The sequence below is a fragment of the Mastacembelus armatus genome, chromosome 9 (assembly GCF_900324485.2).
Source record: "Mastacembelus armatus chromosome 9, fMasArm1.2, whole genome shotgun sequence".
Taxonomy (NCBI): domain Eukaryota; kingdom Metazoa; phylum Chordata; class Actinopteri; order Synbranchiformes; family Mastacembelidae; genus Mastacembelus; species Mastacembelus armatus.
Genome location: NC_046641.1, coordinates 5288555 through 5302411, shown reverse-complemented (window position 1 = coordinate 5302411; position 13857 = coordinate 5288555). Strand labels below are relative to the sequence as shown.

At 41.5% G+C, this 13857-nt stretch overlaps 1 protein-coding gene across 1 annotated transcript in view; it reads left to right on the top strand.

Moving 5' to 3' along the window:
* Window positions 1-13323, top strand: part of zdhhc8b (zDHHC palmitoyltransferase 8b) — a 58262-nt gene extending 44939 nt beyond the window's left edge. Inside the window, exons 3-11 of the mRNA XM_026322359.1 lie at window positions 2455-2612; window positions 3253-3425; window positions 3627-3729; window positions 4195-4286; window positions 5840-5972; window positions 7321-7426; window positions 8571-8677; window positions 8878-9941; window positions 10481-13323. Of these exons, the coding sequence (XP_026178144.1) occupies window positions 2455-2612; window positions 3253-3425; window positions 3627-3729; window positions 4195-4286; window positions 5840-5972; window positions 7321-7426; window positions 8571-8677; window positions 8878-9941; window positions 10481-10613 (2069 nt within the window). The 3' untranslated portion in view covers window positions 10614-13323. The remainder of the gene's footprint in view (window positions 1-2454; window positions 2613-3252; window positions 3426-3626; window positions 3730-4194; window positions 4287-5839; window positions 5973-7320; window positions 7427-8570; window positions 8678-8877; window positions 9942-10480) is intronic.
* Window positions 13324-13857: the final 534 nt, after the last annotated feature.

Below are 13857 nucleotides of genomic sequence, written 5' to 3'. Positions count from 1 at the left end.
TAATGTTGCCTTCATGGTGCGAGGTGTACTATCACTCAGCTGTTCATCATGTCAAACAAGCTGCACTCACTTATGCTCCTGGTGTAGATTCCTTTTCCTTCAGCACTGAGTTAAGTAATGATGATTGAAACCATCCCAGGGGATGTTTGTAATGTGCTTGTAAATGATAAGCACCTGCATTTAAGAAAGAGCTCTCTGTGCCCATAAAGGGGATAATAATGATTAGGTTGTATAAAGTGCAGGTTATCTGCCTCCCCAGAGGTGAAAGTGGCCTTCTGCTGCTGCCGCCCTGCTGAGTTTTATGGACTACAGAGGGAGGAGGACTTTTCTCAGCTCTCGATGTTATAGCTCAGAGGCAGCAGACCCACCGGTGAGGTTATAATAAAAAATAAAGAAGTGACATAGTCATTAAATAACATCTGCTTAGAAAATCGCTCTGGCATCCAGATTGTAAAAGTGTGAATAACAGGTTGGCGTGTAAAGACTTTTCTGTTTGGATCACTGAGATATTGCACAGCGATTTAATGTCTGTGTTGAGGAAACATGAGAAATGAAATGAAAAATGAGGTAATAGACAGATGAAAGAGATGACTGTGGGTAATAAGGTGACACACAATAAACAATAAAAGAACATTTACACAATTTAGTGTAATTTTACAAAACTCTTATTTCAGTGAGAAAAGGTTTCCTGATAATTAGAAGATGCTTTAACATTTTCTAGGATCTTAGGCCTTGTAGAATAACCTCCTCATATTTCCAGTGAATGTATAATTTCACTTCAAAATCAAAAGTACAGTCTGACGTTTGCTTATTTACCAAAATAAATTTTATTTTAGACTATGTGTTAAATTTTACAGTGGCTCTGAGAGCTCGACGCACTGCAACTTAAGAAAAACAAAACAAGCAAACAAAAAAAAAATAAAATGCTGCAAAAAGAGAAAACGCAACCAAATACAAAAAAGGTGCTGCACTGCATTTTTGCATTTAGTTGCACCTGTGTTGTCAAATTGGTGAAGATGTTTTCTTAACTTTCTTGTGTTTTTTTTAAATTGCAGTGCCTTGAGCTCTCAGAATCACTGTCAAATTCACATCATTTGATTTAACCCAAACATTAGAACATGTAAGACACAATATTTTTATTGGGTCCCAGATGATTATACAAAAAGTGTTCCTTTAATCTGCAATAACCAATATTTTCCTATCAACAATGAATCACATGATTTGCTTTGTTTTGTTTTGTTTTGTTTTGTGTTCTTTTGTTTTCATAAACCACTTCAGTTCCTTTCAGATATCTGTAATTCTGGTTTTTGAGATGGCAACTTGTAGTTCATTCTTACGTTCTCATTAATGTGCCACTTAAGCAGGCAGCTATTTTAAGCGAAAAAGCTTGAAGAACCCAGTGTACACTATCTGCCCAGCACCAAACAGCAGACAGACACATTTAGGAGCTAGGCGCTGAAACAATTTGAAGCATTTAGCTCATATCTCAGTCATTTAATATTATTTGGTACCGTTAGTGGAGACCAAAACAACCTACAGGGGAGTGAAGCAAGTACATCTGTCAAGTAGCCACAAAACTGGATGTAGAATAAAAGCTAGTATTGCACAGTGTCTGCTGTAGGTTAGTTCACCAAATCAATTGTATTGAGCATAGCTGTAGAATAGATACATATGTGTATAATGCTCATTATGTTGACCATAGGTAATCTTAGCCACCATAAACTACTGGTCTACCCGCACCAGTTATGTTTATGGTGCCATGAGGTTTACCTTTAGGATCTATTTGAAGCGACTTTAGAGCCATAATGACAGAGCGTCCTCCTGCTATTGGAATGGCTCTCTGCCTTTGTTTCTCCCTTCTTTTCACTCCCCCTTGCTTTCTATCTGGATGCTCAGCTACTTGGACCTCCCTGCAGTTATTACTGTACTGTGAAATTATTTTCTCAGGTTGGAGCTCCATGCAGATTGTTTCAATGCATCCTTTGTTCAGCTAAAAGACATTTTATTTTCTCTTTAGCCCCGAAGCAAAAAAGGTCTCAGTCTCAGCAAAGTGGCACCATGTACAAAGTTTCACCTAAACAGAGTCGCACCAAGGACAGTGGAAATTCCTCTTATACTCTCATACTCCCGTGTAAGGGTGTAAAGTATGGATATGAAGATATTTAACAGCTGAGTCACAGTGCTCTTTTTAATTAGTCTTGATGTTACAAATATGTCACAACCATAAAAATGGTCCTTTCTCTTAGTGTTTGCTTTCTCTGCCAGCAGGTAAGAGTGCAGATGAGCTTCACTGAAGGTTGTTCCACTGCTGTCCCTGTCAGATTGAATCATAAATCATGGGTCTATACATGAATGTATACATAGATGTAGGATAAGTGTTTGGGTCTGTCTGCGTACTGAATGTGACCGCTGTTTTCACACTCCACCATACGCGTCTGTTAATGTGTTTTTCAGCGGATGAGGACGAGGACAAGGACGATGATTTCCGGGCGCCGCTCTACAAGAACGTGGAGATCAAGGGCATTCAGGTCCGGATGAAGTGGTGCGCCACCTGCCACTTCTACAGGCCACCTCGCTGCTCGCACTGCAGCGTCTGCGACAACTGTGTGGAGGTGTGTGTGTGTGTGTGTTTGTGTGTGTGTGTGTTTGTGTGTGTGTGAATGCAGATACACATGTGCACATCTAAATACGCGTCAGGTCAATATGATCATTTTGTCCTGTTTGAAATCAAATAGAATAAAGTTTGGTTTTTTTGGCAAGGGAATTGTTGATCAGGCTGTAAGTGCTGGCATAAATTTCAACAGTTGGCAGCAATAGCTTTCAAATCCTACAAACTAAAGCGCACACATATAGGGACACAAATACACAGCTACACAGTGGATTTAAAATTACACGTGTTGTCTTTCAGGACAGCCACATTGTTTTGTTTTTTTTTAAACCACTCAATGTTTGGATGTCAAAACATTGAAAGAAATGGAAATACAGCCTATAAATGTCTAGTTAAATGTTTAGATTTCCACATTAACTTATAACAGTAATGCTACTACACAATCTCACAAATCGCCTATTCAGCAGGCATTAGACATTTAATTAAAATTATAGGTTGTTGCAGTTATTCAACATTTAGTTCCTTAATCTAGTTTGCCTTATTAATCAAGACACTTAAACAGTCCACAATTTTCCATTGTACCCAGATCAGTGCAAATAACTTCCATAGACTTTAAAAATCTAAGTCCCTCTGTCCCTCCTCAGGACTTCGACCACCACTGTCCCTGGGTGAACAATTGCATTGGACGGAGAAACTACCGCTACTTCTTCCTCTTCCTGCTGTCGTTGAGCATCCACATGGTGGGAGTTTTTTCCTTCGGCCTGATCTTTGTCCTCCACAACAGAGAGAGGCTGGGAACGCTACACACCACAGTCACGTATCCTTTTAACTGTTGGGAATCTCATCACAAGGCTTACTGCTTTTTTTTTTTTTAAATTGCACAATTTAGTTAGTGGTCTAATTAATTTTTCAGAATAATGTTTTCTGAGTTTCAATAGCTGAAGTAGTTAGTGGGGTATATCCCGTCATGCTCTTGTGACATTACATAGTTCTTGTCATCCTTGACCTTTGTTTCCAGTCTGGTGGTGATGTGTATCGCAGGGCTTTTCTTTATTCCAGTCATGGGACTCACAGGTTTCCATATGGTGCTTGTCGCTCGAGGTCGAACAACTAATGAACAAGTAAGAAAACACCAGTACTAACATTCTTGTTCTGAATGTACACGCACAGACACTTACTAATCTCTATGCAGGGATAAGTGAACAGAGCTGTATTGACCAGCTCCATACATTGACACCTAGAGGTGCCTGACTGTTGGCAGCTGGACTCGCTTAATCAGTTGGAGAATCTTGACAAACACACTGTGGTCACCACGGTGCAGTGCTGACCCTCCAGCTGCATGCAGAGCAAGATACTACAGCCCAGTCAGCCTGTGTGGACAGAAATGAGTTTACCTCAATGAAGATAGTACATGTGCATATAGTAAAAAGAATAACACAAATGCTAATGAAAGCAAAAATACACCCATACAAATGAATGAATGGTATGTCAGCAGCATCAGTGTTCTTCTTTATTGCGCGTGCATTTACACTGTGAGGTTGTGCTTCCTTTTATGCTGACACTAAGCGAGGCATTGTGTTCCTCAGGTGACGGGCAAGTTTCGTGGAGGAGTAAATCCCTTCACCAAGGGTTGCTGTGGCAACATGGAGTATGTTTTATGTAGTCCCCTGGCACCTAGGTAAGATGCTTTATTATCCTGTGTGTGTGTGTGTAAATGTGCAGTAGATGCTTTTCAGGATTTTTCTGTACGTATGAAACTCCCTCATGATTCTTAATGAATTGTCTTGCCTTCCTGCGTTTTCATCTTGTTAAATTGTATAAGTGTATAAGTATAATAAAGTGTATAAGTATATGTATATGCAGATGTGTGTTCATGAATACATATGTGCAATTAGGGATGTGGCTCATTAAAGCCCATGACATTTATACACAGTGCTAGTGCAGCACTATCTAACTGCCTTGATGACACAGATTGTACCATCGTGTGTGTGTGTGTGTGTGTGTGTGTGTGTGCGTGCGTGCGTGCGTGCGTGTGCGCGCGCACATGCTCTGAGGTAGTTGTGGAGGTGTCTATCCAGTTCTGCCTGAAAGCAGCCAGCAACCCTGGGAGAAGGCAGATGGCTAAGAGAATTGAATCACTCTAGAACAACACTTAATGGGAAACCAAGCACAGAGCTAGACAACATGCTTTTTACACACACACACACACATGCACACACTCCCACACTCCCACACTCCCACACACAATGTCGCTAAGACCCAGAACACCAATTTTACATCCTACTGGGACAAGTCCCATTCCATAAAAATCAGCAGTGTGACTGCAGAGCGATAATAACAGGTGGGGGAAAAATGCAGTGTTACAAACATCTACCTTGAAGTTGTTTACTGATGTTGGACCTCACTGATACTGAATGAATGGTTAGGAAAATGTTTTGAAATCTAACAGCAAATCCATAACATTCATTTAGTTATAAGGGTTTTTTATGTAGGGGCTGATTACAACAAATTACAACACACATCTTACTCCTCAAGTTCCCATGCTAACCATTACACATTAAAAGAAATCAGAGCAGCAGCCCTTTTAATTATGAAAAAAAGGCTATAGAGATAGTGTTGTTTTTCTGCTGGGAGGTTGTATTTGAAATGCCTGTTTTTAAACTGTGTAACTAGCCAAAGGGGATTTTATGAACATAAAATCTGTAGCTAATTGCATCAATGTATTGTGGACTCATTGCATTATCTCGAGAGGCCAGCATGGGTTGATAGGAGGGTGTAAGGTTCAATAAATCTAGAAGGAGAGGAGTGAAACAGCATGAATAATGTTTGTGCTACTTTTGTTCATTTCCATGTTTATAGATGTAAAATATGCAGCACCTATCTACTTTAAATAATATATTTGCATATTACAATCAAACAAGGTCTTTTGGCATTAAATTTAATGTTGCACTAACAAAGAACACAGAAACACACAGAAACTAAATACATTTTGCAGCAATAGTGTCTATTATACTGTAGTCAGGACAACAATACTGGTGTGAAGTACTGAAATAGTACATTGCCAGCTGGTTCAGCTTTTACTGTGTTGCAGATATGTTATCATAGTGGCTTCCAGGGAGGCAATACATATCAAATGTATTTGCAACACTGACATCCAGACTATACTGGAAAATGTAAACTGATATGAAAGAAAAACCTGTTTGTTAAAGCTTGTTACACATTTTTACACAGGTACATGTTGGACCCCAGGAAAAAGCCCCACATCAAAATTCAGCCCCCTTTCATCAGACCAGACCTCTCAGAGAGGCAAATCACCATCAAGGTCAGCGACAACGGCATCCACGGCACCATCATCAGCTCCAAGGTTAGTTGTTCTGAGCTGCTACTAAGCGACTCCTGTTATGCCAACATCCAAACCTTTTGGTAATGTTTGTCATTTTCTCATGCTCATGGCAGTAGATACAGTAGCTCATTAAAGTCAGATACGTAACAGAATAGTATTAGACACCTGAGATCCAAAGTAAGTGATTAAAAGACAGATGGAAAATAAATTTGACCATTTTTATTGTTAAGGGGATGTACAGCGTCTTTTTGAAGGATGATTTAAAAGGCAAAAATGCTTTTTGTGTTAACTTTAAGTTGTAGTAGTTGTAGTATGCTTTATGTTTTCCATTGACATTTTTTTAAACTCTTTATTTTGCTTTGAGAAAGAGGAAATATATAAACATGAAGTACAGCAAAATAAGGAAAAAGGAACAGAAAAGGAGACCATCACTGGGGCATAAATTCTCAAGTATGCACGTGCACACTGATCATGGCCTTGAAGTTTGTCCATTTCCTCCAGATTTGTTCAAAGTCACCTGCTTTGACTCGCAGGTTAAAAGTAATTTTCTCCATTACATAAACCTCCTCCATAACATCCATCAATTGGCTTATCTTTGGAGTGTCACTTTTTAACCACTTCCTGGTAATGACCTGCTTAGCTGCCACAGTCATTATTTTGAAAATATATCTGTCTTCCTTCGCAATTAGTCCTTCCTCCCCTTGACATTTTTACTTTTTCACCATCAGGTGGTTTCACTTCAGTTCGAAATTGCTTGACATAGGAAATTCCTGATCTTTCAAGTAAAAATACATGTGGGGCTTCATTAAAGAAATTTTTTTATTTCCTTTGAAGTGTAACCCTATAAGATTCAATTAGTATTGGATGTTTGGGTTTGGTCAGGGACTACTGACTTAAGCGACATTAAGGAGCTCTGCCAGTTTTCCACAATGATCCTTTTTACATGTCTTGGGGATTTCTGCTACATATGTGAAAAAAGTTGGATTTTGGGACCAGAGGGAGCTGCATGAAATCAGCTTGCTCGAGGCTATGCAACCAGCATAACACATCCAGATGTCTGGCTAAATTGTAGGTGGTCATTTTTTTATTGTGGATAATGCAGGTGTCTGATTTTGATGATGAAGAAAAATGTGTGAAATAAAAGAGATGATATCTCTGATTCTGTCCATCATCAGTCCAGCACTGTTGTAGAGGTGCAAAGCTGAACAGATAAGACAATAATGGTGATCACTTCAGGCAGGTGCTTTGCTACACTGCAGCGCTCTGTAAGAGATGTGTTGGTTAACACCCTCACATACTCTTCTCTACTTACACCTGCTGTTCCCTCGCCTGTTTTGGATGCTTTAAAACCCTGCTCCCCTCCCTGTAGTCCAAAAGCAGCCTGGACGACCTGGATGACAAAGAAACCCAGCCGCCTCTGCCACCCAAAGCGGACAGGTACAACCAGCTGAAAAGCCAGCTGACCTCCAGCGAAGGTAAAAACACACACACACACACACACACACACACACATACATGCACTGTACCACAGCCTCCCCTTGTTCACCACCTGGTTTCCTTTTCTCTCTCTCTCTCCTGTCAGTCACCATCAATCCTACCAAATGGCACTTGCCCAAACTCCATTTGGAGATCACTAGTGTCCTAGTGTGTGACATGGTGCTAGTTTAGCCTGATAAATGTCTGTCCCAGTGGTAAGTCAATTGGACTTTTTATGCTGGGCAAGAGAATAGGCGTGATTTGTAGCACTGAGAAAAGCTCTGTACACTGAATCACTGAATCAGCACCAGATTTGTGTTACGATAGAGAGGGAGAGAGTTGAGAGTGAATCACTGCAACATGAATCACCTTCGTTCTTTCTGGTGGTGTTCTGCCAAATGGAGAGATGGGAGAAGAATATGATCTAGAATCTTGGCTCTGATTGATTGCCTTTCATCTGCATAAATCAGCAACTGTAAAAGGTCCGACAGTGTTTGTTATTTTACAGCTAAAGACATTAGCCAGTGTTTACTTTTGTATTCTTGTATTTAATCGTTTACAGGGTCAATGATATATACTGTGAACCTCCAGCAGGTTCCCTCCAAAGGATCTCCAGTGTCATGGTGCATTATGTCAGGGAGTGAACACTCCCTTCTCTTCCATGGAGCACTACCACTGACTGGTGGTGCTTTAAAGTACTGCAGCTGGTCTAAATGAATTGTCTCCCTTTTATAAAGCAATGATGAAGACTTATAAACTGAGGAAGCACAAGTTCTTTGCATATCCCTTATAAACACACAAAGCACCAGAGCACAGGAGCGGATGTTTGCTACCACGCGCTTTGCTTGAGAATGAGGTAGATCGTCAAAGATGGATATAGTCAGGTACAGAGATGTCAGGTACAGAATCTTTCTTACAGGTGGACTGCCCAGCCACTGCAGTTTATTTTATTCTATAAGAAGGATGATGGTATGGATTTCAAGTACCTAATCCCTACAGGCTCTTTGCTGTTATAACAGAATTCAGCTCTAAGGCTGTGTGTTTTCTCCCGGAAGTGACTTTCAATCAGAGTTGATATAATAGTGTCATTTGTCTTAGCTGAACAGTGTTAACTTTAGTCTTCTTTCTATGTGTGTGTTGTAGAGAGTTCTCTTTCTGGTAAAACCCACCCTTCCACTCCAGCCATGTACAAATTCAGGCCATCCTTCGGCACCGTGCCTAAAGTCCACTACCATGCTGCTGGTGAGAAGGTAAGGCAAGAATTGTTTTGCACTTACAGTGTTATTTATGAGGTGCGTTCCTAATGTAGCATTATTAAGACACTGTTTATATCTTTATCCTAATAATCAGGGCTTCGTTGCCTCGTGCTGCAGTAGCAGTTATAGGGGACGAGGTCGTTATTCACATTTCCACTAAGATTTGATGTGTTACTCTGCTGTTTGCTCCTCAGATTGTCATGCCAGATGACCAGAAGAATCCAGCCATCCTGGAAGAGGGTGTCCGTGGTCATGACTACCGATCTGAGCCAAATCTGGACTTGCCTGAGTACACTAATACTCCCCTCCACCGTACCTTCCAGTCCTCCCCCCTCCAGTTGGACTCTGACCCGATCAACTCCCACTCTCTCAGCTTGAAGCAGGGTCACCGCTGGCCAGAGAAGGGCCAGCTCCCGTCCCTGCAGACGCAAACAGTCACCTCCACGCCCTACAAGAGTGTCTTCTCACCCAACACGCTCTCCAACCGCAATGGCAGCCTGTCTTATGACAGCCTGCTCAACCCGAACATCTCCCCAGCCACTGCCAGTGAGTGCATGGCCCATCGTGGTATGCCCTCCATGGGGTTCCACTCGCCCTATCTGCCCACCAAAATGTGCCACATTCGGGAACCTGAAATGCAGAGGCAACAGGTTGCCCCCACCTACAGTCCAGTGATGCCACAAAGGAGGGTTGGCAGACAGTCCCCTCACCATAAAGACAGGGACCCATCCCCAGTGCGCTATGACAACCTTTCCCAGACCATCATGGCCTCCATCCAGGAGCGAAAGGAGATGGAGGAGAGGGAGAAGCGGCAGATGATGCATGGGCGCTCCCAGACCCATATTTATGCCCAGGACTCTGGTGTGTTTGATGGCTATGGGTTATCCACCAATGCCTGCTGCTCAGATGGGCCTCGAGGCCCCGGCTCCAGAGGCCCAACACCCCCAGCCTATGGAGGCTCCAGGGACAACCTGATGGGGTTAGGGTTGGTGAGCTATGGGCAGCGAACTCCTGTATTGCGTCATGCCGGCTCAACACTGGGCCGTGCACCTAGGACTTCATCCACCTCCCTGCACACAGATCACAGTAGCACCAACAGCAGCCAAAGCAGAGCTGCTGGCTCTGAGGGCCCCTATCGCTCCCCAGCCCACCAGCCTCACTCCCCTGCTATGCCTCGATCCCCCTCCTACTCCCACCAGAAACTCTCCTACATCAGTCCACATGAGAGGACAGACTCCCCTCGTCTGGGGGGCCCAAGGTATGAATCCTGACGTTACACTTGTGGGACTGCATGCATTGTACTGAGCCAGTGGGGCTGGTGGGAATTACATGTATTCCTGCTGGAAACCCTGATTTGTCTGTTGGATACAGCCAGCAATTCATGAGCAATAATGTTGTACTAGTCCTAACCAAGGCAATGTAGCATGTATATATGGTGTATGGTCTTTGTCTTGTTATGTCAATTTATGAATGAGTTCTTTTTGGTGTGAATACATGTTATGTTTCAATTTATGTTGCCTTTCTAGTAAAATATCAATTTTTGTATTATTTTATGAATGTCAGATAAATAAAGTTGCGTCACCGCTCTCATTTCTTCTTCTGTTGCATGTTTTTCACCTATTCGTCTAACATTTCCAAGCATTTTGCTTCACTAACAAGTACACTTTCAATTATTATTTATTATTTATTCATTTTTAACATTTAACTGTGAGGCTCCACACAGCTACTTTGCATGTTGCCACAACCCTTATTATTTGGTTTATACGTAATAGTTTTTCTCTGTTTTTCTCTTTCCAGAGAGGCCATGAAAGTTAATGGGCAGTTGGACTGTCACCCCAGTGCCCAGGGTGCCACTCTCAGCCCCAGCCGCCACAGTAACATCAAAAAGGTGACTGGTGTGGGAGGCACCACATATGAGATATCAGTGTGAACAGGGACACCGCTCCCACCTGCAGCAACAACAGCCACCCTGCTACCAGGAGATTCTCTCCTCTAAGTTTTGTCATGTTAAGCTAATGGTCAGTCGCGTGGCCACAGCTCTTCCTTCTTTGGAGTCATTGTCCTATCAGAGCATCTGACTGCTCTTTAGTGGGTCTGTCTAGCCCATGTAGACATGTGTGTTTGTACTGGATGGGTGGTTGTCTGCTGCAGGCTGTCCTGTATTTGTGAGGAGTGTCTTGTCCTTAACATTTTTGTGGCTCATCATCTTGATTGTAAGAGTGGACCCCCCATCAGATCGTCATTGTTCTTGCTGTTGTCTCTGAGCTGTGGACATGAAACTAATGTTATTCCAAACGACACACATAAACCATGCTCCAGCAAGAGCTGAGGGCTGAACACAAAAACACCACAGAGGAATTAAACGCTGACATCCTCCTCGCTATGGACTTCTGTGAGAAGAGACTAATGTCCTTCCTGAGTCGACTGACCTCAAGAAGTCAAGGTGCTTCACATTAACCTGAACTGTTTTCTGTCATCTCCAGCATATGTGGTGGAGCTGCATAGCTTTGAGAAGTGATGGAGGCCAGATCAACTGCAAGTAAAGGAAACATGAGACGCTGGGCAAGACAGCATTGAAATTTATCATATCATGTCTGGTGGTTGCATTCCACATTCAATGAGAAACATTTGCTTTTAATAAAACAAACTGCAACTTTACCTTTGTCAAAAAGAATTTTCTCAGGAATGAATGCAAACAGCAGAGATGCTAGTTAAGAATTCATACATTACGAATGTCTCCTTTGTCTCGTTTGAGTCAGATATTTAGGGCTTGACTGTAGCTCAGCCCCCTTTATTCCCTGCACATAGGTGCATCATAGGCTCCAGTTTGTTTTAGAGATGTTTAGGTTTAACATGACTATGACACAAGCACTGGGCTCATTGTAGTTGTGTTCTGAAAGATGAGAATACCTCATCCCAGCGGTTTTTACCAAGTCCAGAACAAGCCCTGCCCCTCACACCCAAAACAACAATTCTAGGTTATGTCTATTGCAGCATTGTGATGATGTAGAGAAACAAACCATTGGCCCATTTAGGAAAATGAAGACGACCCATTCATTATTTTATAGTTTTTGCTTTTTTTAATCTATTTGTTTCCTTTTTATATGCCCAACCTTTTAAAAACCTATGTTTGATACATATTTTTATACACATACTTAACCCTGGAATGGATGTTTATTTAGTGTGGTTGTTGTGTTGATAAATTATATACAGTAAGATTAAAAGAGAACATGAATTGTGGGTTCATAAAGTAAACATAGTTTGTTCTGCCTTGCAGTGTAAAATAATGATGAGATAATGTAATTACAACATAGGTGATTTGAGTCACAGTCTTTGACATGGTAATTCAAGATGAACCAATAATTCAAGGTGGATAATGTACTGCACACATTTCAAAGATTGGGCTTTCAGTTGAAGTTACATCAAGATTTCAGTGGCAAAAGTGGTTTCACACCTTTCGTTTCTCACAGATGATGAGCGACACCATGAAGAGTGAAAAAGTGAACTGAATCTCGTTACAGCAGCTGTCTGGTACAGCTCCGGTGTGAACCACCACTCAGTTTTTGTTTGTTTTTTGCTGAAAAAAAGGTCTCATAACATGCATTACTTTTGACTATAAAATGAACCGATATTGTCTAAGTGGAAGGTCTTTATTTTCTGAACACGCTCGGTAAACAAATAGTCTGGCCATAAGATCTAAAGTGGTAGATTTGGTCCAGCTACATTTGCATTAAGGTTAAACCACTGTTGCCTTTTGAGAAGCAAGGTTCTGTTTCATACAGTAAAGTGTGCTGTTGGCTTGGTGAAACATTACTGTACACTAAGGGAAAATGAAATATCATACGTATTGTGTATTGAGCAGCATATGGCAGGTCTGACTTAGGCTGGGCGAGCTTCACAATTTTGATAACCAAACATTTAAGAAAGGCCAAGGTACAAGTGATTAATGACTTAATGAAATGACATTACTTTTTAGGGATTTTTTAAATCCCTCTTCTAATGCCCTGTTTCTTCTGAGATGGGACTGTAAAAGCCAGTCTTGCTTTTTGACCAGGCTATAATTTCTCAAAAATCACTGTAGTTACAACCTTCTGGCTAGTATGGTGTCCCTTTTAAGGTCTCCCCCAGCTGCCTTACCATGAGCACAGTAATGTGAAGTCACACAGGATGCTCAAAGTATTTCTGAATTGTTAAAGATTGTTTCTGTTGTAAGGGTGTGGTATATAGGGCTACATTTCCACCCCTGCAAATCTGATGGGTAAGCATGTTGGTGGAACAGCTAACTGGACTATTAGTTACTGAGTTACCTGGAATATACCCCAGCCTGTCATGACTGTCAGACCTGTGTTTGACCACAGTTCAACACACTATCGATGTCATTCCTCTTTAAGATGACTGCCATTAGTCCAGTGTTCTTTTTTTGGGGATGGACATCACTGCAGGTCAGGGACCATTCCTGACAGCAATGGATCTGTTCCATCAGCCACAAGCTGGTTTAGCTTTTTCACACAGAAAATTCAATATGTATTAAAATATATAAGAATATACTATAAATGTACATTTGTTCCTATTTTTGTGAAGAGGAAATATTTCCCAATGACCTAAGCAGAGTAAATAAAATTTCCATCTCTTTGGTTGAATGGGGCTGATTCTTGTTAGCAGGTAAAAGTGGAACACTGATTCATTTTTTAGGCAACAGCTGTTCAAAAACTGAAGGGAAATCCTAATCCTCTTTACAGGATTGCTGTTGCAAATCACCGTTACACCCAGGTCAGCAGTCTATCACAAGCTCGGTGCAGAGACTAACATTAATTCATATTCACACCTACAGATTCTTGCAATGATGTGACCATGCCAACCACTGCTGCCCCAACTGCATATTTCACTATTAGCTATTCCAAAAAAAAACATGATTTTTAAATGAAGGCAAATGTGTGGTCTCTGACAGCTTTTATTTGAAGGTGGAGGAAACATTTCAAATCATTTCAGTGCAAATGAAAAGCAACATTTCATCCATATACATGTATTTACAGATGCACTGGCACTTAGATGCACTTTAGAGGCAAGGTTAAGAACTCAATTAGTGGGGAAAGGAGAAGGTGTTGAGCACACAGATCATATAGGGCACACTCTGTTACATATACTCTACATGCGTCAAACTCTGGGAATGTTAG